The sequence below is a fragment of the Polyodon spathula genome, chromosome 6 (assembly GCF_017654505.1).
Source record: "Polyodon spathula isolate WHYD16114869_AA chromosome 6, ASM1765450v1, whole genome shotgun sequence".
Taxonomy (NCBI): Eukaryota; Metazoa; Chordata; class Actinopteri; order Acipenseriformes; family Polyodontidae; genus Polyodon; species Polyodon spathula.
The window spans coordinates 60537539-60563850 of record NC_054539.1 but is presented as its reverse complement, the minus strand read 5'-3'; the positions used below and the strand labels follow the sequence as shown (position 1 = coordinate 60563850).

Below are 26312 nucleotides of genomic sequence, written 5' to 3'. Positions count from 1 at the left end.
CCCGGTTGCTTACAGAGGAACTACACCATATCAATAGCTTTTGGCAGGTGTTAATAATGCTTTTGAATCCCTGTAGGTGAACACACAATCAACATGTTAAATGATCCGTAAATCAATGTGATCAATAATTGAATGGAATGCCAAGCATACCTCCTGTTCATTTGATATGCTTTCTGAGTTGCATGACCTTTTACCTTCCAACTTCCGATTTCTTATGTCACCTTCAGTCCTCACCTTTGATAGAAAACTTGCCGGGCTGGTACTATAGCCCTTTAGGGTTTTTTGCAGCTTCTCTAGATGCTGCAAAACAATTCTCTGCTGCTGGTCATCTTTCAGTTCTCCTGTCCTGATTAGGTCCTCATAATGTTCCAATGGTCCACTGAAGCTTGAATACTTTATTGACCGATGGTCTACAGCAGGCTGTGGTATGCTTTTGGCTGTCAGAACAGTATAGTCTAGAAAGAAAAATTATACAAAAATGTAAAACAGGAGTTTAACCTTCAATGTTAACCATACTGTACATGTCACTTAAGGTCTTGTATTTTAAAGATTGCCTTTACCTGACTTTGAACTTCGTTTAAACTTTGATTCACTAATACAGTCTTCTTCAACGTGACTTTCCAAAAAATACAGCGTTGCACATTCCCATGTTTTGCTACAACTGTTTAAATAACATACTTGTAATTTTTCTTTTCAATGTTAACATCCTGACAACTTTACACTTATAGCTTTATACAGCTTCTCCACTGGCACATCCGACACATTACGGTACGGGTGGTTCTCCACTGGCTATTTGTTGAGCAGAACAAGAAACAAACAGTGAAATTCTGGCCTCACAACATCTGAATTTGGCTGCGACCCGAGCCAAGTCGAGCCAGAGGTGAGGTTAAGTATCTTCATCATTACGTTGCATCAGTCAGTACACTTCAGAAAGAAAAACAACAAACATGCCGGGCAGAGAGTGTGATGAGAGAAAAGTACAGCCTTGGGACACTGCAGGTTTTAGTTTCTCTGTGGGCAGATAGAAGTGAAGATCTGCAGTCATGCATCAGAAATTAGAACGTTTATTCCCGAATTTCTGACGATTTGAAGCAAACAGACATACGGTATATGTAACTAACACACTCAAACCCAAAATTATACAAAATTTCTCATCCTTAGCCTTTATTATATTAACATAAAGAAGAAAAAAAATGCAAAAAATAGCAATACTAAACTTATTTACAAAAATACTGTACAGCTGTACCATGCATACAACTACGGCTTTCGTTGCGCTGGCACAGTTTCTTTTGTTTGGGTGCTTCTTTAAGCACCCCCCAAAAAAAACTATCCTTAAACAAGAAGTTAACTTTAGTAAGTCGATATAATCAGTAATGTGTGGATTATTGATTATAAAGACATTACTAAATATATTTACAAAACATAGTGATATAAAACATACAGCTGTACCATTGATCTATTAACGCATCTTTGTGGCAAACTGACTTAATAACAGCAGTCTTTCATTGCTTGTGAAGTCAGTGGCGTGACTCGGCTCTGCAGTGGAAAAACAACCCAGGCTCTCCTTAACCGGACCAGCTTGGTTGTACAGTGGAAAAGAGGCATTAGAGTAAGTAGCAGGGTTCTGAAAAATATAACGTTACATGTCCCCATGTGTTACTACAACTGTTTAAATGAAATACCTGTAATGTTTCTTTTCATTGTTAACATCCTGACAGCTTTAAACTTCTAATTATTAAAGTCTGTTTCAAAGCTGTTTTCAAAATGGCTGCTCTAGTGCACTGACAGTGTAAGGATTATTGGCCACATTGTTAAACAGGTAAACAGACAAATAAAAATCCATGATGTGGTATGGAAAAGAAAGGCCTGAGCATTTATGTTATTTTTATTTATTTTTAACTTTCACTTTTCCTGCAGTGAATTACAGGACAGATCTCAAATCCCAGTGCACTAGAGTAGCCATTTTGAAAAGAGCTTTGAAACAGATTTGGAAGTTATACATACACATGTAAAAAGTTGTCAGGACATTAACAATGAAAAGAAAAATTACATTTACATTTATTTAAACAGTTGTAGCAGCACGTGGGGATGTACAATGCTATTTTTTTTTTTTCAGAACCCACCACTTACTTACTCTTTAAAGACAAATTTAGAGAAACATGGTAATAAATCAATACTGGAGAAAGTGTAGCAGAACCACTCAGACTGACTGAAAACACCATAAAATAAAGAAAATTAAAAAAAGTTAAAATGACATTTGAAGCAACGTTCTTTGAGACAATTTATACATTGGCTTACTTTACTTAAAAAAGTATCTTCATGTATAATCTTTCACTCTGAATACATTTCAAGCACCAGTACTATTTTATTAAGAATTTTAAAAAAGACATGTCAAACATTTAGACAACTAGTCTTTCTCAATGTCTTCAATGTTGAAATTGGTTCACATTCTTATATTCTTGGTAGAAGAATATAAGACAAGAGAATATAATAAAACTATGGAGAGAAAGTGTGAACGTTTCTTATAGTTCAATTAAGAGGAATATTTGTGCGCTGATTTTTCTTGTATCAGACATTGCCATGCATGAGTTGACTGGGATAATTTGAGATCACCACTTCTTAACTGCTGTTTGATGTGCAAACTTAAGTGGTTTATATAAATGGTTGAAGCAGTCACAACACAGGCTGAAATCTGCAACTTTTTAGGAGCTGAGAATAATTAAAAAGGTATGGTTAAAATAAAAATCTTGAGGGACACCGGCCCTCCATGACCCGAGTTGTGCACCACGGTAGACCATCAGAATTACTGTTGTCTTGCTTACCCACGTTTACTGTAAATGTACTACAACCCAAGTTACAACTAGTGGGCAAAATACACGACTTACATTTAAATAAACAACTTAATCATTCGTTTGTGGGAGCATTTAAATAAACAGGGCCCCGACAAAATGATGAATACTTTGACAAGACAAAACGCAGACAACACTTATTATAAAAAAAAAAAAAAAAATCATTATAAGAAAATAAACAGCTTTTGATCTAGTTTTAAATAGTACTCACCCTTGAAAGTGTCCCTGGCTGTAGAGAAGAGTTTCCGCTGCAATAAAATATTATCTTTATTTAAAAATTGAATGAAACACTTCACCGTAAACAAGGGCGACATGGCCGCAGCCATCTTTATTATAAAACGTCAACACCTGAAGGACGGACGGAGTGAGTCACGGGGCACGCGCACGGCAGTGACAAGTCAAACACTAATTGCAGTCAGTCAGTCCGTGCGTTCACAGAGATCATCTGCGCAGCTTCTGTGCAGAATCTGAACAATTTAGCCAATGGGTGCGTTCACTGAGACAATTCTTAGATGGTCATTGGTTGAATTGGTCGGATTCTGCACAGAACCCACTCATGTCATTATTTATACTGTATTATATGCTATTGAAAAATTACAATAGCCATTACATACCAAAAATGATTTGGCAACACAGCAACAAAAAATTATCATCTTAACATTAAAAAAAAAAAAAAAAAAAAAAAACATAAGAATTGTCTGCTTAATATACTTCAAATGTTTTTGTTATGTAGACAGTTCGAAAGGCTGGGGACCCCGATTTCCTTGAGAACGAATTTAGTCAAGAAATATTAACCTGTCTTGTTGGTTGCAGTTTTGTTTGCACCCTATTCAGAACTGCACATTTTCAGTAACATACTTTTATAAACAGGATACTTATGATCATTCGTGGTATGCGATTTATTCGATGATTCTCTATATAAAAATATGCTACTGAATATGCAAAGTTGAAATTATAGTATTTCTCATGTTTGACTTGAAGCTTTAAAACTACAATTCCCATTGGTCTGTGCGGTGCAGGAAGATTCGTCGGTTGTTTTTTTCGAGCTGTTTGTGTCAGCTGAACCTCAGCTGATCGGAAACAGAAAGTGAGACTGGGAGAGGTATTAGGCAGAGATCAGTAAGTAATGGATGAGGCCATAGCCGATACAAGAAGGTTGATGTCTAAACCACAGAACTTGAACGACGCCTATGGACCCCCCAGTAACTTTCTAGAGATTGACGTGAGCAATCCTCAGACTGTTGGGGTTGGCAGAGGGAGGTTCACCACTTACGAGATCAGACTGAAGGTGAGCATGGGGCCTGGCCTGCTGCTGTGTGTGTGCAATTCATGTGTGAACCGGGGGATAAGTCAGATAAGTTTAGCGACAATAATAATGCATTACAATTGTTTCGCACTGTTTAACCAAGAACACACTACATTAAGTTGTATTTTTGACATTGTGTAATGGCCAAATTTAAATTGTTGTTGGTTCACATTGGGACATCACGTCTTGACACTGCAAGCTGTTAGTGTGAGTGTATTTTGTAAACAAAATATTACGACTACTAGTAATAATAATAATAATAATAATAATAATAATAATAATAACAATATAGGCCAGCCTTTTCTCCATGCGCCTAAGTATTAAAGGTTTATAGTGAAATAAAACTACCCATGTAATTCAGTTGTGAATATATAATAACCCTCATCATATGACGCTTTGAGCCTGTGTTCCTTCTCGTCAGCACAACAGGACTGGCGAGAAAGTTCGTGTTGCAACTTCATAGCCAATACCTGCACTTAAGAATTTTTTTTTAAGCAGATATCCCTGTAGTCTTAACTGTGGAAATTTCATGCAATACTAAAGTGCTACCTGCTGTCAGTGATGTCTTATGCTTTGTAAAGGAATTTCTGAACTCTATGACCCCATCCTGAACTGTTCCATGGTGCTATCATCCTTCACAATCCATAGGAGCCAAATGCAAAAGCCTCAACCCTCATGCAAAAAGCATTAAGCTGCACTTCATTGTCTTATTCATAAGATATGAGTTATTGTGTGTCAAAGACTGTTACATGGAGAAGAAATAGACAGGATTATATTTTTTGAAGTATGTTTCTCTATGTATAACACATTATGTTACATTTGAATGTATTGTGTTGGAACAAATATAATAACTTTTGAATATTTTAAAAATCCCAGATACAAACTGTATTTAGCTTTCAATCAATCAATCAATCTTTATTTTATATAGCGCCTTTCATGGTGGACCACCATCACAAAGCGCTTTACAACATGCAGTAACAAGAAAATCCATAATACTTGAAATACAGAGAAATGTATAATACATGATATATAGTGGAAAGCTATATATATTACATGATAGCAATTGTTCTTGTTTAGCTTTATTAGTTAAACAATTGCTCCCTGAACTCATTTGAAGCTACTGTACGGTAATCTTTTACTTTTTACAAGGCAATAGAACCGAGCAGGCAGTGCAAAGCTCGTACCTTCTGATAGGTGCATGGGCTGATTGTAGAGAAATGCATTCGTCATACCCGGTGTTCTGTCAAATCTTCTGTCAAAATATATTATAAAAAAAAAGAGATAAATGATGACTTATGTCTTCAAATATTTTGTATTCTGTGATTATTAGCGTTTGGTAAACAGTGTTGGTTTTAATTTTAGACGTTGTATATAGCAATAGAATGTGTTTACAATGCAGTACATTACAATGGGGGGGAAAAAAGATTTGTTTTGACATCACATAAAAGAAGTTCATGGAAATGTAGCCACGTGGGTGGTTTAAATGTGTATTATGTATGCACAAAATGTGTAGGCCTACACATTTGTAAGGTAATTTGCTGTTTTGATTTGTTTATTTCTTTTTTTGACATTGTCACTGTCATGTTTTATGTGGCCTGTGGGCTCAGAATCATAGTACACTATAAAGTTCAGTCTTTGCACTCTTGGGGCAACAGTGATCCCAATGAAAACTCCTTAATGATTTCTTCAACTTGCTAACTGAATTTCTTTTCCAGTGAAATAGACAGGGATCAGAAAAATCCATGTATTTATTGTTCTCTTGTACATGTTGATGAGACAGGCGGCTGGTTTCACAGCACCTTGGGTAATGTCATCAAAGATTAGGGCTATGCAGCGTCTGCCTAGCCAACCTAGAATGGTGAAACTAATTCTTGTTTATAATTCATATTTTTAAATGACAGGGGGAATAAGCTGTGCTTTTATTTTGTGCAATTTGAAACAACAAAGTCAGAAATTAATTTTACCCAATGTTATTATCTTTATTTTTACATAGCGCCTTTCATAGTGGACCACTATCACAAAGCACTTTACAGAAGTAGGCTGTGAACCGTGCGTTATATGCAGAGTAACTTAGAATAGAACACTGATTTAACATTTACTCCGTAGGATGGAGCACAAGGATGTTAAGTGACTTGTTCAGGGTCACACAGTGAGTCAGTCAGTGGCAGAGGTGGGATTTGAAACCTGCTGGTCTTTAACCACTGGACCACACTGCCTCCGAAAACATCATTCCAAATATCATTCCAAATATGATGTCTAATGTTAGTCAAAGCAATTCTCACCCCTAAATTTAGTGAATTAAGATAATTTAGATTCTTAGTGGTTAGGGCTGTGTTCAAAGGTTCGTTTACTAGCCAGGAATTCAAAAGTAGTTCTAAACCGCCAAAGGTTCATCAGGCGGTATTCACGCACTGTATGTTTTTTCTTTTTTTTTCTGTTAACAGAAACCATTTGATAATGTGTGAATATGTAAATCACACATTAACAGCTTGATTTTCAAAAGGGGCAGGGGGGAAAAACAGGTCACAAAACACAGTTGCAATTCCAGATAAGTTGGGGGGGTGATAAACAGAGTTATTTCTGTGACTATTGGTACAGTGTTGGTTTACCTTCCAAGTTAATACTTTCCTGTAACAGAGTTTCGCCTTCTTCCAGGCTGACCAACTTCCCAACCCGGGAAATGAACTGTCAGGCCAGTCCGTACAAAGACTTCCCCTTTCGCTACTTAGCACCCTCACAGGTCGGGAGGGAGATTTCCAACCAGAACTCATTATATTTCTGTTACAAGGTTACACTAGCCATTCATTTGCATGCAACAAGTGCCATCCAGTCAACAGCTGGGGACAAATCAGGCATCTGTCAGTCTTCTGTCAAAGATACTGACTGCTGTCACAGATGCACTTTTCCTTAGGGCAAGGGTATATACTATTTCCAGTTGGGGATGTGGAACAAATAGAACCAAAAACAAGTATTAGCAGTTGTCTGGCTTCCCAAACGTGCTAGGTGTAATAGATTGCACACATGTTACAATGTCCCCAGATTCAAGGATTGAAAACATCATCATTCTTTAACTGGGCAAGTTTGATGTGATGCTCAGATTGTTATTACAAATAGAATTACGGATAGTCTAATTAACACACAAAACCGCCAATCTGCTCAAAGCAAAACTTGGCACCATCCAGGTATGATTTTCTTTAAAGTTTGGCCAAATGAAGTTGCTGCACTGAAAATCATGGCTGCCGTGGGCCAATCAAATTTCATCATTACTCTAGTTGCATATATTTTACAATACCATACTTAGACTATTACTTAGATACTTTATTTTAATATTGTAGTGTATGTATTTATATATGTTTCAATAGCTTTGGGTTTCAGTCTATTAGAAGCTGACTGTAAATCCATGGACAGGTTCCAGTTAGCTCAGCATTTAGGCCTAGTTCATCAAGCTGTGTAATTGGGCTAGAGAGAAGTAACTTGCCCAAGCTCTGGCACAGATTAGGTTAAATATAGCACTACTGTACTGATTTGTGTGTAATGATTAGCATACGCATGTAATCAGCATGATTGTGTAAAATGAAACCTCCATTGACCCTACTTTACATATGACTGCTGAAAAGTAGAACATCTCACACAAGTAACCTAACTTTCCTGTCATTTACTACCAGCCCAACTTCAAGTTTTATAGTTATTGCTTTTTTAAAAAATATTTTAATGACAATTCATCTGCAAAAACAAGCATAAAAATATGTGAATTTTAAATTTGCCTGCTGCACTGACGCTTGCATGAGAATAACTAAGAATCAATGAAACAGAATAGGCCTGGACATTTTTACTTAAACTTCTTTTTTTTTTTTTTTTTAATAATCCTCTCCCATTCAGAATGCAGAATAATGAACAAGGGTAAGAGACCCCCACAGGCCCCCTCAGGAAAAACACAAAAATAAGCATCTCTTGAGAAATAACAGCTGTAAAGGAGCAAAGAGACAACAGAATCCACCCTTGCGGACTGCTGGGATTGCTTTTGTATTTAAGGGGCAAGGTCAGCATCAGAGCTTCTCAGGTCTCTGTTGCTGCGCATCTTTGCTGTGTAACTACTTTCATTTTCTAGAGCTGAATTTATCAGGGACAGCCGAGGCCTAGTTCTGAATTACTAAAAGAAAAATTCAACGACCCCATTTTGAATAAGTGAGCTTCAATATCTGTAAAATGCTGTTGTTTCTTTTAGTAATTCTAAATGTACCACCATTGAGTGTTTTAAATGTATGGGTTATTTAATTAATTATTTAGCAGACACTTTTATACCAAATATAAAAGAAAATACTGTAAATTTCAGGCATTAAAATGCAAAACAAACGTGTATGATAATATACATATAAGTTTAGAAAGACATGTACAACGTATCACAGCGTTGGACAGCTGGCTGTTTGAGATATATTTAAGCGATGGAGCCCATGTGGTAGTTGACCGCGACTGGAGTTACGAGTCCCAAGCCATAGACGAGGGCGCTAATCAAAGTCAAGGTAATCTACCACACGGTAGAGGCCATATCGAGAGGGCTCTAGCTCTATTAGAAAATGATTTATTTCTTTATTTTCTCTTTAAAAAAAAAAAAAAAAAAAAAAAAAAACTTGAAAACCTATATTTACCTTGAACTTCTGATTTTTTTGTTGGTAACCTTCCGCTGAGGAAAATAGTCCCTAACATAATTAGAATAGTGTAGAGAAAAAAAGTTTTTGTTATTATGACATTAAACAGCTCTACATTTCTTAAAAATTAAATTAAATGATACAAATTTGAAAACAACAATTTTTACCATCTTACTTAGCCAATTAATATATAACTTCATAAGTCGAAACCAGTTCATCCTTCTTGACAAACGTATTTGTCAATCCTGCCTGTCATATCCACTTGTTTCCTGCAGGTGGCCATTCCATTCGCTCACTCTGATCACTGATGAGAAATGCTCAGGAGCGCTCACTTAACGCACCCAGTGTGACTGGCTGGTTTTGATGCAGGGTGTTGTTTGGATCCAGCTTATGACAGAAGAGTTGACCAATCGTGTCTTAATCGGGGATGTGAGGGAAGAGAAGGAGCGAGCACGGGAGGAAGGAGAGTGAAGAGAAGGCATAACAAGTTGGCCAGTAGAGGATGAGTGGAGAGGGCATATAAGGAGACAAGAGGGATTAAAGATATGAAGGGCAGTATGATGAATAGAGTGATAGGCAAGAGCAAGGGTCTTAAATTGGATAAGAGCAAAGATAGGTAGCCAGTGAACAGTATGAGGAACACTTTTGTCTGTAGGTGGTATTTCAAACAAATTCTGAGAAACTTGTGACAACACTGTGGGCCCTAATCTTTAGTACAAAGGCACATTTTCAGAGGGTGAAGAAAATACTTAGAACATAAGTAGATGTGCCTCAACTGGCCCTTGTCACATCCTCTGCTTCATGTACTAGGATCCCCCCACCCCCCCAATCAGTAGTCATGAGTATACACTATATACATGTGGTTGTCTTCACCCCCCACCCCCCCCCCCCCAACAAAACAAGCATGACGTAGTCTATTACAGTTGCAGCTTTTATAGACCATTGTTATTTAAAAAATGCTCATCCAGTTTCTTATAGCTGATTGGTCGATCCCATATTGCAAAAAAGTGTTCAGTTTCCGTTGAGAAATAACTCGCTACAGTCCAGAATCACAAGTGAACTTTATTGTTTGTTAGGATATTTGCTTAAATAACGAGAAAGAGTGGACCAGGGAAGAAATGCATTTTGAAAGGAATTCATTCTATGTTTCCTTGCTTTAGTAACTAAACTTATGATCTAGAGCTCTTTTTTTAAATACTATATACTGTATACATATCAGCAAACATGTAGATTGTACTGTGTATGTATGTGTTGACCAAAGGCTCCAGCGTTTGAGATTTTATGTTAAATTAGTTTCATCCATGTCATGAAGATGAAAGATGGTGATACATTGCAAACCCCTTTCAAATTTTGAGTTGTGTAATGCATTTTCAGAAGAACCTACTTTGCTAAAGATCTGTCTGTGCTTTTGTTTTTTCAGCATCTCCCCTTTGACCTCTGCTTATTAATAAAACTGGGCAGCCTGTCAACCACAGTCAAGTGTAATCCAAACTATACAGCATCCTTTCAGCCAACTATTTTAATGGAAATAGGGAGCATATTGTATCAAGGCTAGCGTAGCCTACATGAAATGACAGTATTAAAATTAGAAGTTGATACTATGGTAACAAAGCAGCTTTCTGCTTCAGATTTGAACTCTGTAGAGAGAATACAGAGAGATGGAGGGATGTAGCTCTTTGTGCTTTTCTTTGGAATATGATGCGATGAGATGGCATTGTAATTGTGCCTGGCCTCCATTTTTCATACTTGTTTTTCCAGGGAGGGAGGCAGGAGGCTCTTTACTTGACTTGATCTGTCCTCTTAAAAGCTGATGCACAGTCAGCCTTGTGCTGTTCACAGTTGTGTGGCACATCCTTTGTGTTTTTTTTTTTTTTTTTAATGAGGGCTGGTATTATTTCTACAGTAACTGTGATGTTGGCTACCAGGCATATATTTGAATACCAGACCTATGCCAGTGGAAGCAGTGATGTGGCTGATGTTGTGAACAAGAAGTAGATGTCAAAATCGTAGCACTACACACAGCACTAATACTGGTTCATAAAAAGTTTATTCATAGACTCTTTGCTCTTCGTGATCCCTTCTACACAATGACAATGTATAGAAAAATGCTGCCTCCCACATTGGAATAGATACTGCTGACTGAGTAAGGGAGTCAGTTATTGGTAAGTGTTTCAGTCTGGCACAGGTAACAAGTGGAATGACTTGGCCCCCTGTGCTTATTAAGCCTCAACACATCTCCACTACACAATTCAGAACAACGTGCACTGTTAGAAGAGGCTTATTGGTAGGGAGTGGGTTACAATTTAAAATAAATAAATAAATACTGCCAAATGTGTTGGGTGCCATTTTCCACAATGAATTTAAAAAAGTAAAAGAGATCCCTTAAAACTGGATTCCAAGTCATTTCAAAATAAAAGATGAATATCTTTTCACATATACCGTTCAAATATGTAACCTTTCTGTGAATATATGTTGCACAGTCATTCTAAACAATACAAGACTTATTGAAAAATGGAATTTTGTTCCTCTTTTGTGCCCTTTTTTTTTTTTTACTCTTGCGCACAAGAACATTGAGAAAGCACACTCAAGTGAGCACTAACACTTAATGGATGATTTATAATATGGTGTTTAGATTTACGTTGCATTGTTCATTTTAATATTTTTTCACATTTTAGTTGGTACTGTAATTGTTGCCTAGCAAGGGCTCAGCATATACTTATGTAACAAATCCAATTCTTAAAATAAAATAAAAACTCCTTTCTACAAAACTAATTTCAATTTTATTTTTTAGATGAAATGTCATTGTCCTGTGATCTAAATAGCAGTGAACCTAATATAATTTTTCCCCATTTTGTTTCCCGTCTTTTGTTGGGTTAAGATATGTTAGCCCTGTAACTTAGTTTCATCCCCGTCGCTGTAATTTTGTTATGTCTGTTAGTTTCAAACTCATTTCGTATGCATGTCCTATGAATCTCATAATATAGAATTGTTGTACTTACCCTGGTTATATTACAATCTTTCTTACTGGTTTGATTTGCATCTCTGCCATATTTTCTGTGTGAGAAAAAATTAGACAATGCTACAGGTGCAGTTGCAATTGTTTAAGATCAGATTTATTTACAGAGGTATAGTGCTTATATTTAGAAGTGAGGGGTCATTATTATCTACCCCCCCCCCCCCCCCCCCCCCCCCCCCCCCCCCCCCAACACTACCACACCCCTTGCCATCCCCTTTTCCCCATACACGCAACAGAACCACAGTTTATAGCTCTACAAAGTTACATAACATGAACCCGTGAGTCTCAATGGTGACTGTATGATGGGTTTCATCTCTAACTTCAGCTATATTAAGAAATGCACAGTAATATTGTGCTGTTTGAGTGGGGGACTATGAAGTGAAATCTCATCACTTCACTTTTGCAATTATACTCAATCTTCATACAACTTATTAACAAACATAAAAAAATAAGGATTTAATTTTTAATATTATTATTATTATGGTGATGATTATGATTAATCCTGTGTGTAACACCCCCATTCATACTGAATGGTTTGGTCCAGAAACAGCTCATCTCACTGTCCTCCTATTGCATGAGCGATTGAGACTGACGTTTTGAAACAGAAGTGCATCCGTTTGCAAAAAAAAGATTTGTGTAAGGCCACACACAGGTACCCTTTAATTGTTTGCGATTTTAAATAAATGTTTAGCTTATTTTATCTAGTTGATTTGTGATATGTGAGTCTAAAAATAATAACTGTACCAATTACATCTACGCTGACACCTCGGCGCAGCGTTGATAAAGGTTACCTCTCTTACGCATTATTCACACCTGTTATTCCAGACCAGGCACGCTTTATTCAAACGTTTACATTATTTATCACTCAAGGGTTTCTTGCAGTTATTCTTTGCTTATTTGTATGGGTCATACACATGTATATCTATCTTCATATATTAATAGAAGCAAAACAGTTAAATATTCTACACATGAAATACGGAAGCAGGTGTCAATTGCGCTTCGAATGATGGCTCATGTCCAGTTTATCCTATTTGATTTTCATTTGCTGCTGCCTTCTTTTTTGTAAGCCTCCAAAGGTCATACCATTTTTTTTTTCAAGAGTCTGTCTCTTACAGTGTCCCAGTGAATTTATTGTGTTAGTTATTTCATTCCATGTTTGTTTTCTTCAGATGTGTTTGCGCTGGGTGTTTAATCTTTTCTGATGATCTATTTCAGAAACTAATATATACATTTGATCATTCTGGACTTTTTTTTTTTTTGGCTGGAGCCATACAGAACCCTTAACTCGTAAGTGATATTACTTCTCTCTGTTCAGTGTACAAAACTTGTTTAACTTTGCCGGGAGTTCTCAACCTTGACGTACGGTGTTCCAAACCTATTTATAATGAGATGTAAATACTGAGCTCTCCTGTATAATGAGCAGCCATTGTTTGTATACCTAGTTTAGTGCATTGCGTCAATTCTACAACATCATATATGAACAGGTAAGCCCTTAGTAGTACACAGCCCACTGCATCTTACCATTTAAAGGGGCTTTGTGAAAATGAAGCTGGTTTATGTCCAATACCAATATTTGAGATTGATGGAAACATCAGGCTTGTACAGCAATTAAAGGCTAAGCTGCCACGCATTGAAAAGCTTGGTGCAGATTTATCATCAGCATTCCAGTATGAAGTGCTGATTCAGTCTTTCGTTTCAAAGCCCTTTCAAGGGAAATTAGAATTCAGGGAATCTGTACATGCTGCTGCTGTAGTGCTGGGTGAGCTGTTTCTTCAAGTGGGGGTACGTGGCTTTCTGTAGCATCTGAAGACAAATTACAGTAGGTCCCCCCACCCCCCATCATGTATAAGCTAATAGGTTGCTGTGCCTGTATGGCTGAAAAAAGTGTTAAATCAGCGAGACAACACACATATTACATATAGGCTGGTTACAATAAAATCCTTATGTGTTGGATAATATTAGTATTGGGGATGTAAGGAGATTACAGTTTGTCTGTCCTTGTATAATGTACTTTATGTTGTGTACATATGTCACACTCAGGCTTGCATGGAGATGTCCCCAAAGGTAAAAAATGCCTTGCATTCAGTAAGGGATAAACAACGATAAGATGGATACTTGTTCGATAACAAGATTAAATTGATTGATTTGCTCTTTTGCTTAGTTCAGATAAAATGTTTGTTTTTCACGTTGTGGGAATGCTGTCATAAGTTCCTCCTGAGTTTGTTTGAAATCCCACTTGCAGACAAAAGTGTGATTCACACCCTCCACTGGCTACCAATCTCTTCTCACATCCAATTTAAGACCCTTGCTCTTGCCTGTCGCTCTATTCATTATACTGCCTCCTATCTCCAATCCCTCGTGTCTCCTTATATTCCCTCTCGCCCTCTCCGCTCATCCTCTTGTTATGCCTTCTCTTCCCCATGGTGGAACCAGCTACCAGTTATCCTCAGGACGGTTCAGTCTCTTACTGCTTTCCGCCGTCTACTCAAAACCAACTTATTCAATCTTTATTTGTGTAAATTCCTATTTATATATTTTTTTTTAGTATTTTAAATTATTGTGTGTGTATATATATATATATATATATATATATATATATATATATATATATATATATATATATATATATATATATATATATGTATGTGTGTATGTGTAGACATGTTTGCTTTGGATAATAGTCTGCTAAATAATTAAATTATTATTGTTATTATTAAGTGAAGATAGTAGTGAGTAGGTATTAGATGTACAAGCTATGGCCAAAAGTTTTGCATTACCTAGAATTTTAGGATTGAGACAAAATAAAAAGTTATGAAAATAATTATGAACATAATTTAGATATTGTCTTTAACAACTACAGAATTATATCTCAAAAGTCTACCGGAAGCCAAAATAGTAGTACTGAAGCAAAATGTGCATGTAACACTATTCAGCAGGTTTCATTTGATTATGAAGCAAAATGTATTAATTATATAGGGTAATGCAAAACTTTTGGACATAGCTGTAGAACATGAAAGTGGAAAAATAAAAAAATAAAAAAAAAACTAAGGAATTTGAACCAGGTACGGAGACTAAAGTTATAGATTGTTTTGCTGAACCTAAAACAGATGAAGACCTAAGTATTATTGCCAACGATCGGTTTTCAAGAAGTACTTCAGCAAAATGTAAGTGGGCTGTAATCTTGTTTGAACAATGGTTAAACAAAACAAATGCAAAAGCTATATGAAATGTGAAATGAATGCTAAACTGAAATCACAAGCCCTTTGCTAAGTGTTACGTTTGAAATGTGTGATACTGCATTGTAATTAACTGATTGTTGCGTAATAAAATGGCATTCACTTTTTTGTTGAATTGTTCTGTGTTTTTGTTGACGAATCAACAGTTTTCTGTGGATTTGTAGCACAAGCTGTGGATATGTTAATCAACAATATATCTGCCCCGCACTCCCCTTCTCTTCAAAGCCTCTCAGCCACTTTTCGTTAGAAGAGTCATAGAACTAAACAATCAAAAAAATCAAAGGGTGACGTCAGACATTTTATAATTTGGAATAATAAACAGGTTAATATCTATATCTGTATAGGGTATGAGGTAATCTTTTAAGCATTTGTATTTTACCCACCTCAACGCTTTTTCTTAAATATGGTTTTCAATTAACAAATCTTATTTCCCATTCAGCTTCAAGGGTCGTGTCAGGAGTTTAAAAGGGAATTGCAAGGCAAATTGAAGTGGATTAGTACATCTTCAGCAGCCTATTACCTGTAACCATGATATGTTGTTTCAGGGATTAACTTTATAGACTTCCGTGCCGAGAGGTAACAGAACTCTGAGGGAACGCTTTTCACAAGCCTGATCTTTACACGGCTGACAAAGAGGGAGCGCTAATCAGCTTGTTTCTGTAACCTGAGTGGAGGGAATTCAAAATGTAAAGTCTCACCTGAAAAAAAAAAATATCGGCATTGTCTAGGTTTTTTTTTCCCCTCTTGTTGGCTCACAAAGAAGCTGTGATATTTAAGGCCAGGTAGAGCTAACTCAGGTAAAAAGCTAATAGGTGAAATAAAAGGGTAATCCAAGGCCTTGCTTCTGAGACGGCTAATCTTTCTCCCTGGAGGACCACTTTATACCCTGTTGTGGGTAAGAATGCTGAACAGAAAAAGCAAAAATAAATCAGATGTTGTCTTTTGTTCAGTCCTGACTTTGGGATAATAGCCCCTTCAGTGAAATTGTGTTTCGATTTATAAATCCACGCAAAGAAATTTTCAAACTGTACATCTGAAATGCATTTCAGATTGCAAACTGAGTGATACACAAGGTTCTGTACAATGAAAGCTAATGTTGCTGCCAGGGAAACCATTTCAAGGCCAGGACACTGACATGGTATGTTGGACTTAAGTCATGCAGGAGATGTTGTTTTTTGGGGGTTTTTTTTCCTCCTGCTGCCAGGCAATATTGCAACTACGATGTTTGTTCTACACATACATTCACAGCGTTGTATTTTACTGTAGTCCGTTCCTTACTATTATAGTACAAAGCAGGAAAGTAAAAGTTTTGAGACATCATGCTATAACTTAGCACTAAGGAAATTGTCACAACTGTAAAAACAGTGGGGGTCAAAGTTGCCTCAATTGTTTCTACTAACTTGGCTTTGTGTTTTTTATGCAAGTTCAATCCACTTTTATTGTGCCAAGTTAGTAGACACAACTGGGGCAACCTTGGCCCCCATCGGTTTTACAATGGTTTCTTGAAACTTGACTTGTTTATTTGCTTTGTGCTGGGCAAGGTTGCCCCAATGTTTCTTGAAACTTGACTTGTGTTTTTGATATCTCCACTTTAAATGGCTGGGCATGTTTGCGTTTTTTTCACATTTACAATGTGTTTTTGTTTCAGATATCACTTCTTTTTTCACTTAATGGATATGTATATAGTGTGGGCAGGGGGGGGGGTGTATGTGTAATGGCAAAAGCAATTGAATTGAAAGTTATAATGTTAGACTATTTTCATAGCATTCAAAGTTTCAAGATGCAAGTTATTTTTATTTAGTTAACCTACCTATGCAAATGGGTAGTAAAAATACATTGAAATGTCCAAGTCTTTATTGCTTGTTACTGATTTTTACTTTGGTACAGAAGTGTACAAGCATATCAACGGTAAAAAAATAATATACATTTCTAGAATCTTTCAACATTCTACTAATTTGTACTTGGTAACAAACTTACATATGCATATGAATGCTGAAGTGAATTACATGAACATATTAATTGTAGAAATTATTTTGTTTTTGCCTCCTAATCTTGTGATTTGATCAACTTAGTCCAATCTTAAAGCTTTCCATCTGTTCATAAAAGGCAATGTACATGTCTTGTATTTCTTGGCCATGGTTTGACTTCAGTAAGTGTGTTATTTGCATGCACCCACTTTGTAGTGCCAGGAACTGAGAGGACACACACGTAGTGTCCTAAAGCGACATCCTTTGTGTATACTGGAAGATAATTTGCAGTTGTCCACATTAATTTTACTCTTGTGTACACCAACAAACTTCACATCTTGTCGCTTTGTAGTATTCCTGTTTGGTCTGGTTTGCCAAAGCATAAGCTGGACTGCAAGCATTCTTCCTGCTGAGTGAAGGACTTCACGTTTAAGTAGTGTAGATTTTTGGCAGTGGTCACATGTTCCACCATCAATGGGTGCCCACTTGTGTTCCATATTAATTAGTTGTTCCAGACACATGGAATGTGTACCATCAGATACATGCAGAGAGTAAACATGCCCCACCTCTTGATTTGAAGTGCGGTACCAACATTCTGCACATAGCATGTTCTGCCTTGTGGTAGCTGAAACTAGATCACATATTTCTGGGCAGGCTTGACATAATTTGGTGAGAAACTCAACAACATCTTGCTGCGGAACTCTACTGAAGGGTTCTAAGAAGTGACCAATGTCCACAATAGTGAGAGATGTATTGGATGGCAGATGATCATTGTTGGTAACAAAAGTCCTGAGGGTATGTTGTTCACTCCGTTTTAATGACTGTTTCAGAAGTTGGCAGTGAAGAAGACATTGTAACAAGGGGTTTGCATAGCAGGAGGTGAGATGAGTGTTACTCAAGCCTCTGATTGAATGTGTGACTGCAACTGTTCCCTCAGAATGTGGTGGCTTTTGTTGTTCCTGAACGTTGGTGATGGCTTGACGTACGATATGCACATGATCCTTCACCATTGATCCCTTGTGCATGTTGGTCTTCTTCAAGCTTATCAACTCAGGGCAGTAAATACTTCTCAGCCTGCAGATGGAAGTGCTTTAATGCAGGTGGGCTCAAAGTTTATGAGGTGGATGCCACTTAAGGAAGTAACTCCAGAAAGTTCCACAAATCTTTGGCCACAGGAGAAAATTGAGTTACCAAGGTCCATCATCACCGTTTTGAGTGTCATGCCCTGACGTTTGTTAATGGTGATTGCGTGAGCACCGATGACTGGAAAATGCCCTGTCCATGACTTCAAACTTTCACATTGATCGTTCAAAGATATGAGTGTGTTCATTGTTAAAATGGATGGTTATGGTTTTCACCATCATGGGGTTTTCTAGATAATAGGAAACAGCTTGAAGTTTCCCTATTGCACCATTGATAAGACCAGTGGCAATATGGATATTTTTCCGAAGCATCAGCTTACAGCCTATTTTCACTTGTATGCTAGTTTGCAGTCCAGCTGTACGACTGCAGTCATCCTTATAAGCAGTCTACAGTATTCATTGCCACAAGATCAATGTCCTCCTTAGGCATACTATCAAGCATCGCGGTCTGTATCTGGTTACAGATGTCTACTGTATGCATGAGACAGGTTGAACTTCTATGTTTGTCATCTAAATGTTTCATGTGTTGGATAATTTCATTTTTGCAGCTGTAAATACCTTCTCCCTTGATTGGTATCAGTCGTTAACTCAACAAAATGTGATCAGTTTTGTTGGTGACTCAGAGTCTGGCACGGTTAAGCAGATTGGCATAAACCCGGTCCTGCTTCTGGTGCATATTAATTGTGAGTTCATCATAGGTGAACAATTTCAGAAGAAGGTGATGATGATGTTGGGAACTACAAATTAAGTGAAATGGTGCTTTTGGCAGATTTACCCTGAAAACATGTAAACTATCCTGCGTATAGAGAGTCTGGCTGTTCTCATTCTTCGCTGCTAACAGCTAATTTCAAAGCAAGTACGGCCATAGAGCAGTTTCAAGGCTGTGGTGCAACAGTAATAGCTTGGAAGCCATTTTTAAGACAGATCTTAAAGCTCTTGTTTTTATGTGAGTTTGAAACAAAGGACTCTAGAGGTAGTTTCTGGCTAGTTTATATCAGAGTTGACATGTCTAGCTTTAGAGGTGCTAAGCACTGTCTCCTCTGTGTCTATGAATTTCAGAATGATTTTAAAATTTGTGCTTAACTTAAGGTAAATATAACTTGCTATGTCACTCCTAGTTTATATCAGGTGTTCCTTATACGTTCCTATAAAACATACCTTTCTCTTGGTATAAAACACATGAATGTTCAGTGCAGGCAGATCAGAGCTTAGATTTAGTTCATTTGTGTTATTCTTAAAATCTTAGTTTTTACTGATTTGTTTGATTTTGGGATGTCTTTATTTAGTCTCAGTGTTTTCTTAATTCTTATGCACTTTCCTTATTGCTTATTTTTTTTAAATCTTTTAATTTTCCAAAATATCTCTGCAACTTATTTTGGTCTTAACAGCCCCCATGTCACTGCTGAGAGTCCAGGGAGTGTGGACCACTGTCAGGTTGGCCAAGTGGCCCTCCTTTTGAAGCAAAGGTGTTAAGGGTTACTGCTTGTTTAGTTCCTGCATACATTACATTGATTAAGGAACCTTTGTTGGAAAACTAGTGTCTCTGAATTTGTAGTCTAAAGTAATTACTCAGATAACATATCTATCTGTATTGTTCAAATAAGACCATATGACCTACCAATTTCAGGCCAATAGTGTGCTGTAAATGTAGCCATTTAGTACAACAGGTTGTAGAAAAAGATTTTTGGTGCTGAATGTATTGATAGTAAAAAAAAAAATAAAAAAAAAATAGGTGGTTGATGCAACCCGGGGTGATTTCACCAGAGTTGAAAAATGCTATAATAAAATTCAGCTATGGCTTCTCCTGGTAGGTATAGGTTAATTAAAATAACCATGTTGTATTTTTTTTGTCCTAAAGAGGTTTGTTTCTTTATTTGTATTTATATATATATATATATATATATATATATATATATATATATATATATATATATATATATAAAGACCCCCAATCTGTGGTTTAGACACTAATCTAATCAATAAGACGTAGAACGTCATTGTTGTACTCTGAGAAGTTATCTACAGTGGGTAACCGCTCAGTCTCTGAGTCAAGAGCATATGGCAGGCCAGAAGGAAAAACACAAACACAAGTCAGGCTTGATTGTCCGGTAATGTAAGTTGTGCTTGATTTTAACTACTGCACCAAGGACATGAGTGTTTACTGTAACAAAAAGAGTAATAGAGCAACAGGTGTTGGTGATCCACAGCTTTTTTGGGGGGTTACTATGGTTCCAGCAGCATTAAAATAGTGCAGTGTGTCCAGACAGCACACAGACTGGGACAGAGACAGGGGTCTTTCATGAGGTTAGTGACTTGTGCCTGTGATCCTGACGATGAACTGTTTTCACTGGCAAAAATCGGCAGGACAGCTTCCACACAGTTTAAGCCTTCTGAAGATTTTTAAACTATTGGCCTATACGATTTATTTATTTATTTGTTTTGTTTGTTTGTTTGTCTGTTTGTTTCAGACAAATCTTCCAATTTTCAAATTGAAGGAAACCCGTGTCCGAAGAAGATACAGTGACTTTGAGTGGCTGAGAAATGAATTAGAACGGGAAAGCAAGGTAATGTTCTAACAGACCATTAAATAACATACACACTGTGGCCCTCACTTAATTTTATTGAGTATAACTGGTGTGTTCCCTAGATATGAGTGCAGTCCGGAAAAGAGGAACTAAATTCGGGCCCTGTACAGAACATATTGCTAATTCGGTTTTGTGTGTCTGCTACTTTTGAGGGTAGATTGAGGATCTGCAACTGAAGTAAATGGCGAGAGAAATCTGCCCATTTACTTTCAGAACCAAGAGAATAAAATTAGCATGTATCAGACTATCTGAACAAGCTCTGTAGAGGCTGCAGTAGTGCTTTTGAAGTTTTGAGTTTTTAAAACAAGTCACTAGCATGTGATGACAGGAACAGAAAATGATCCAAAGTGAATCCTAAAGAACTTTGGTTACGATAACTCTGATATTACACATCCATACCAAGTTGCTGTCTTAAGTACAGTAGTGCTACTTACCACTGGTTGTGAATTGAATTTTAAAAAGATGACCTGTTTAAGTTTTAAGATGTCTAGCATGGTATACTGGTTGTGCAAGTGGACTCCCTCTATGCGTATGCATTCTTCAGTACAAGTGTATTTTAATATGTCCCAAACTCCATCTAAAAAACACTTTTACGAATCATGAATACTTCATGAACACTTCAGATTGAGAGACAAAAATGGTAATAAATACAGTTGGGTCCTATCAAGTCCACTTTACTGTGCAATTCTCCTTTTAACTAGTCAGTTAAGTACTTTAGTGAGTTTTAAACACCGTCTGCGCTGCTTCTGATTTTTCAGAGTAATGGAACGTTCATGTGGAAATTAGACTCCATTTTACTCAGAAACAGTCTCATAATTCTGTTTGTGCAGTAAAATTCCATGACTGTTGCTATATTTTTCATAACCCCACTACTTACTCTTTTAAAGTAAGACTTCAAGTAAAAGTTTTGGCTAGTTGTTGTTGTTGTTATTATTATTATTAGTTTATTTAGCAGACACCTTTATACAAGACTTCTTACAGAGGCTAGGGTGTGTGAACTAATGCAACAGCTGCAGAGTCACTTACAACAACGTCTCAACCAAAAGACTGAGCACAAGGAGGTTAAGTGACTTGCTCAGGGTCACACAGTGAGTCAGTGAGTGAGCCAGGATTTGAACCAGAGATCTCCTGGTTACAAGTCCTTTTCTTTGACGACTGCACCCCCAGCCTCTTCATCAGTGTTACTAGCGAAAATGTCCGTCCTAACTGTTACAGTTTTTTATTCAATCTTTTAACTGATAAAACAACACAGAAACAAAGCAAATTAAACAGCTGTTATTCTGTAACGACCTAAACAACACTAGAAACTCATGATGCAGTTTACTGTATTTTCTACAGCTCTCTTAATTTTAGCAGTTCTTAGGATGCCTGCACATTCCAGAACTTTTGGGCACTACAAGAAAAAATACTCACTACAAACTTACAAGGAAACTACTAGAAGTTTTCAATAATATAACTGAATAAAAAACTGAAAATCACAATCCTCCATTATAATTTATGATGTGTTTTTGTCAAACTATTTTAATATGTAAACTGTATGGGACGGTTCACCTTTAGACTGGCAGGTTGATTTTGAATTCTGTTTTGTTGTACATTAGGTTGTGGTGCCCCCTCTACCAGGGAAAGCTTTCTTCCGTCAGCTTCCTTTTCGAGGAGACGATGGGATCTTCGATGACTCATTTATTGAAGAAAGGAGGCAGGGGCTGGAGCAGTTTCTAAACAAGTAAGTGGGGATGGAAGAATCCCTTTAATTCTGTGAAAGGAACTCAAAAGCAACTTAGCAAGTGTCCGAATACACAAACAAAAGCTGGCTGTTTGAGAAGGAGGGTTTCCAAGTCCTCAACAAAACGAAACTTCAGAGGAGTTAACAAATAAAATGCAGAATATATCATTCATGTCATGTAGAATGCAATTTTTGGTAATTACTTGAAGAATGATTAAAATTGAGGAAAGGGCACAGTGGAGTCTACCTGAGTTTCCAATGTGTTGAATTTTGCATGTATAATTTATGTTAATTACAATTGAAATTACAGTACACTATTCTTTGGAAGAATGTTGCACGCTCCTGTGCTTATTTTTGATCTAAGGTGGTGTTCTTTTACTTGCCTGAACAATAAAAGTTATATTGTAATTGTAATTATTTGCTGTGATTACAGGCATAGCGATTATCTGTGTTTCATGTGTAAATGTGCCAAAGCTTCCCATTTGAATTGTAATCTTTAAAACTTGATAATTTGGCAGAGGTAACACATTAGTAATTAAAAAAAAAAAAAAAAAAAAAAAACCACACAATGCCATTTAACTCCTCAGCATCTTTTTTTCTTAACTACTAATGTTTGCAGTTCTTTCATCCAATTTATATAAATATTAAAATTTTTCAAACAAGTAGTGCTGCCTCATTTACATATGAAACAATGATAATATGCATGACTGTAATCATTTTTAAAATAAGAACCTTCTTTAAATAATGATGTGCTGTAATTTTAAATCATGCAACAAATAGTTGTATGTATCAGTATTTTAAAAGCACTGTCTGCTATTTTCTAATGAAACATTTTTTTTCACAATCTCTTCATTAGTCCAACATTTTTTTTTTTTTTTTTTTTTATTTTAATGTTTTGTGGTTCTGTCTCAACCACACATCAGATGTTGTATGTAGCTATAAGGAAGTTACCGCTGACTACATTAGACTATGAGGTGAAAATGAATGCAACGTGCTCACACGCAGGGCTGCTTTCTTTTTTGTTTTTGTTCAAACATATTTCTTTACTGTCAGGCAAATATAGAGGTAGCAGAAGACATTTACACATTTTATACCAATAACTACCAGTGGGTGAATTTATGGGATATAACACATAGCATCTTTTTCTGAGCACATTTTGTTGCCTGTTTTCCAACTGCAGTTACTTCTGAGACTCTCTAGTGAATACAAATGTGTATTATTCCTGTACATCTGTGAATGGGTGTCCTTTCTAAACTGGGAGACAGTTAGCTTCAGACATTTCTAAGAGAGGTGCTGAATATTATTGGCTCATATTTGTCAGTCATAATATAATTACAGCTTTGAGTGCTGTAATTGGTATGAATATGTTTTGGTTTTTTTGGGATTTTTTTTTTTTTTTTCCCTTGGACATGATTCAAAACATATTTGGAAAGAATTATTTTTAGAATGTTTGAGTGTAAACAAAGTTTTTAATATGAAAAGTGAAAAAGACTAAAATGATCATGGTAATCGCCACCCTCTTAAATTGTCATTTAAATTCCTATCAATTGTGGCTTTTTTTTTTTGTCTTGGTAGTAGTTATTTGCTGGTTTCTAAGGTATGTATTTAAGGTCGAGACTGGAATAAATAGCCTTTTCCTTGCCAAATCATGGAACATCTTAGGACAAACTGTGTATTTTCTTTTTTTATTTAAACTGTCAAATGATTATCACTTATTCATATGATTACTGAAAATAAATTAACATTATAATAAATAAGCAATACATAACAACACAACTTCATTTTACTGCATGAGGATCCTGTGTGTGTGTGTGTGTGTTTGTGTGGGTGGGTGTAAAGCTATCAATATCCTATGATTTAGTGCTTCTGTTTTTTGAGGTTAATATTAGAATGTAACATTGATGAAGGTATTAGCCGACATGCTTGTCTACTTCAATTACTTTCTGATAAAGACTCCAGTGGGATTTTGATTTAATGAAACATCCTACAAACTGTTTAAATAATAATAAATAAATACATTTAATAATAATAATAGTAATAATAATAATAATAATAATAATAAGGTGTGTGCTGTAATGTATGTACACTTATTGGGCAATGCCTACTAGTTTATCATTTGGGCATATAAATTGCATTTTTGTGGCCACAGTTGCATAATATTGGTACAGCTGGCTTACAATGAAGCAGTAACCCACTGGTATGTCCTTGTAGTGTTTCATAAGTAGAAGATCTTTTTTTTTTTTGCCTTGTCATTATTGAATGTTGCAGTTTGGCTTTTGAAATCTTAATAAACTTTGTATGTTACATAGTCTTGGCAAAGGTTTACCTCCAAAGTGAGTTACACAGACGCCCCTAGTGGTCATTTCTATCAGAATCAAATTCATTCCCTACACCAGTGAACACAGCATAAGTATCTAAGTTTAGAGGATAAGCACCAGATTTTCACCTGCATCATCAGAAACCCTGCTCTTTACGTGTTTTGTTTCTTTTCAGAGTGTCTGGACACCCCTTGGCACAAAATGAACGCTGTCTTCATATGTTTTTGCAAGATGAGTCAGTGGACAAAAGCTACACGCCTTGCAAAATAAAACAGATCTAATACAGTAGGGATGGACAGAGCACTAATACGATCTGTATTTTTATGACCCAAAGCCCAGAGATTACGGCTGATTTCGGAGTAGAGGACGCTGCCGACAATTACTTGATTAACTCATCAGCAAGCTCATTCTAAACAAATTATTATTTTTTGTTTGTATTAATTGTCCAGTGTTCCTGTTTGAATTTTTAATAAGTATGAACACTACAAACATTATGCATATCAGGCACTGATAATCTCTTACATAAAAACCCCACTAATTCTCATGATATTGGTCACTAACCCTGAAACTGATCTTTTAAAATATGAACGCCCTACAAAAAACATGTTCGTCAAAGTGTACACAGCCTTAATAAAATGTTTTGTCAGATGTCTTTTTAAAATGTTATTTTGGTTCTAATTTGATTTCTAACTAATGCCTTCCTTGCATTAAAAAAACTCTGAAGCTTATTTTGATTTATCTTACTGACAAAGCACTGAGGTAATAACTTCATTTATACACTGTAAATTCAAATTTACTTCATGCTATACCATTTTGTTTACATTTAAATTTTTCAATAAAGAAAAATATGAAACACAAATCTGTAGAGTCATCATTTTTGTTGCTGCTAACTCATGCATTTGGAGGAATGTAAACTGTAATAGACATTCAAGTAATTGTAGCTAACAAAATCGTTCCATGCATTTTGATGCCATGCACATCCATTCATTATATATGTCTTCAATATGCAGTTTTGAAAGAAACCTGTTTCAGCAAATATGCATTCTGATTTTAAAACGTTTTGGGCCCTATTTAGCAACGTTAGCAAACCCCTAATGCAATCGCAAAACACTTTTGCAGACAATGAGTTAGCCCATGCATGAGACCCAACTTCTAAATCGTGCTTTTGTGCGCTATGGCTTTTCAAACACAGTCATTTTTGACAAAGTGATAGCGGCTGTGTACATATTTGCTAAATAGAGCCCAATGGGTTTGTTTCTTAAAAACACAAGGTGTCGGCAGTGGAGAAGGCAGCAACAGTCTCGCCATAGGCAAGCTTTGCACAGGCTTCTGCACCGGTTAGGTGTTCTTTCAAAGTCTGCTTCTTACATCTGTTACAAGTGACCCTCAAACCTCTTGTATAAGGTCTTGGTTCCTTTTGAATGAAGGCCTATGCAGCCAAGTAACTGGTCTTTCCATAGAAACAACCTCATTTCTCATGGGGTTCCCTAATGATGAAGTAGAAAAAATAATTGGGCTTGGGAA

At 36.4% G+C, this 26312-nt stretch overlaps 2 protein-coding genes across 3 annotated transcripts in view; one reads left to right on the top strand and one right to left on the bottom strand.

Annotated features, from left to right (window-relative positions):
• afg1la (AFG1 like ATPase a) overlaps positions 1–3189 on the bottom strand; it is a 56429-nt gene extending 53240 nt beyond the window's left edge. For both annotated transcript variants that reach the window (XM_041253328.1, XM_041253329.1), the window contains exons 1-2: positions 3061–3189; positions 235–455 (exon numbers count right to left, since the gene is read on the bottom strand). In XM_041253328.1, the coding sequence (XP_041109262.1) occupies positions 235–455; positions 3061–3175 (336 nt within the window). In that variant the 5' untranslated portion in view covers positions 3176–3189. The remainder of the gene's footprint in view (positions 1–234; positions 456–3060) is intronic.
• Positions 3190–3910: 721 nt separating this feature from the next.
• On the top strand, positions 3911–25436 carry LOC121317415 (sorting nexin-3). Its single transcript, XM_041253327.1, has 4 exons — positions 3911–4137; positions 20631–20726; positions 22346–22470; positions 24964–25436. Exons 1-4 carry the CDS (start codon positions 3976–3978, stop codon positions 25067–25069), a joined length of 489 nt encoding a protein of 162 aa, XP_041109261.1. The 5' UTR covers positions 3911–3975; the 3' UTR covers positions 25070–25436.
• Positions 25437–26312: the final 876 nt, after the last annotated feature.

What these genes read in the sequence shown, in the direction of transcription:
- LOC121317415 (XM_041253327.1), top strand. Translation starts at nt 3,976, where the DNA reads ATGGATGAGGCCATAGCCGATACAAGAAGGTTGATGTCTAAACCACAG. An exon ending in CTTACGAGATCAGACTGAAG is followed by an intron (nt 4,138 to 20,630) that starts GTGAGCATGGGG and finishes TGTTTGTTTCAG; the next exon opens with ACAAATCTTCCAATTTTCAA. An exon ending in AATTAGAACGGGAAAGCAAG is followed by an intron (nt 20,727 to 22,345) that starts GTAATGTTCTAA and finishes GTTGTACATTAG; the next exon opens with GTTGTGGTGCCCCCTCTACC.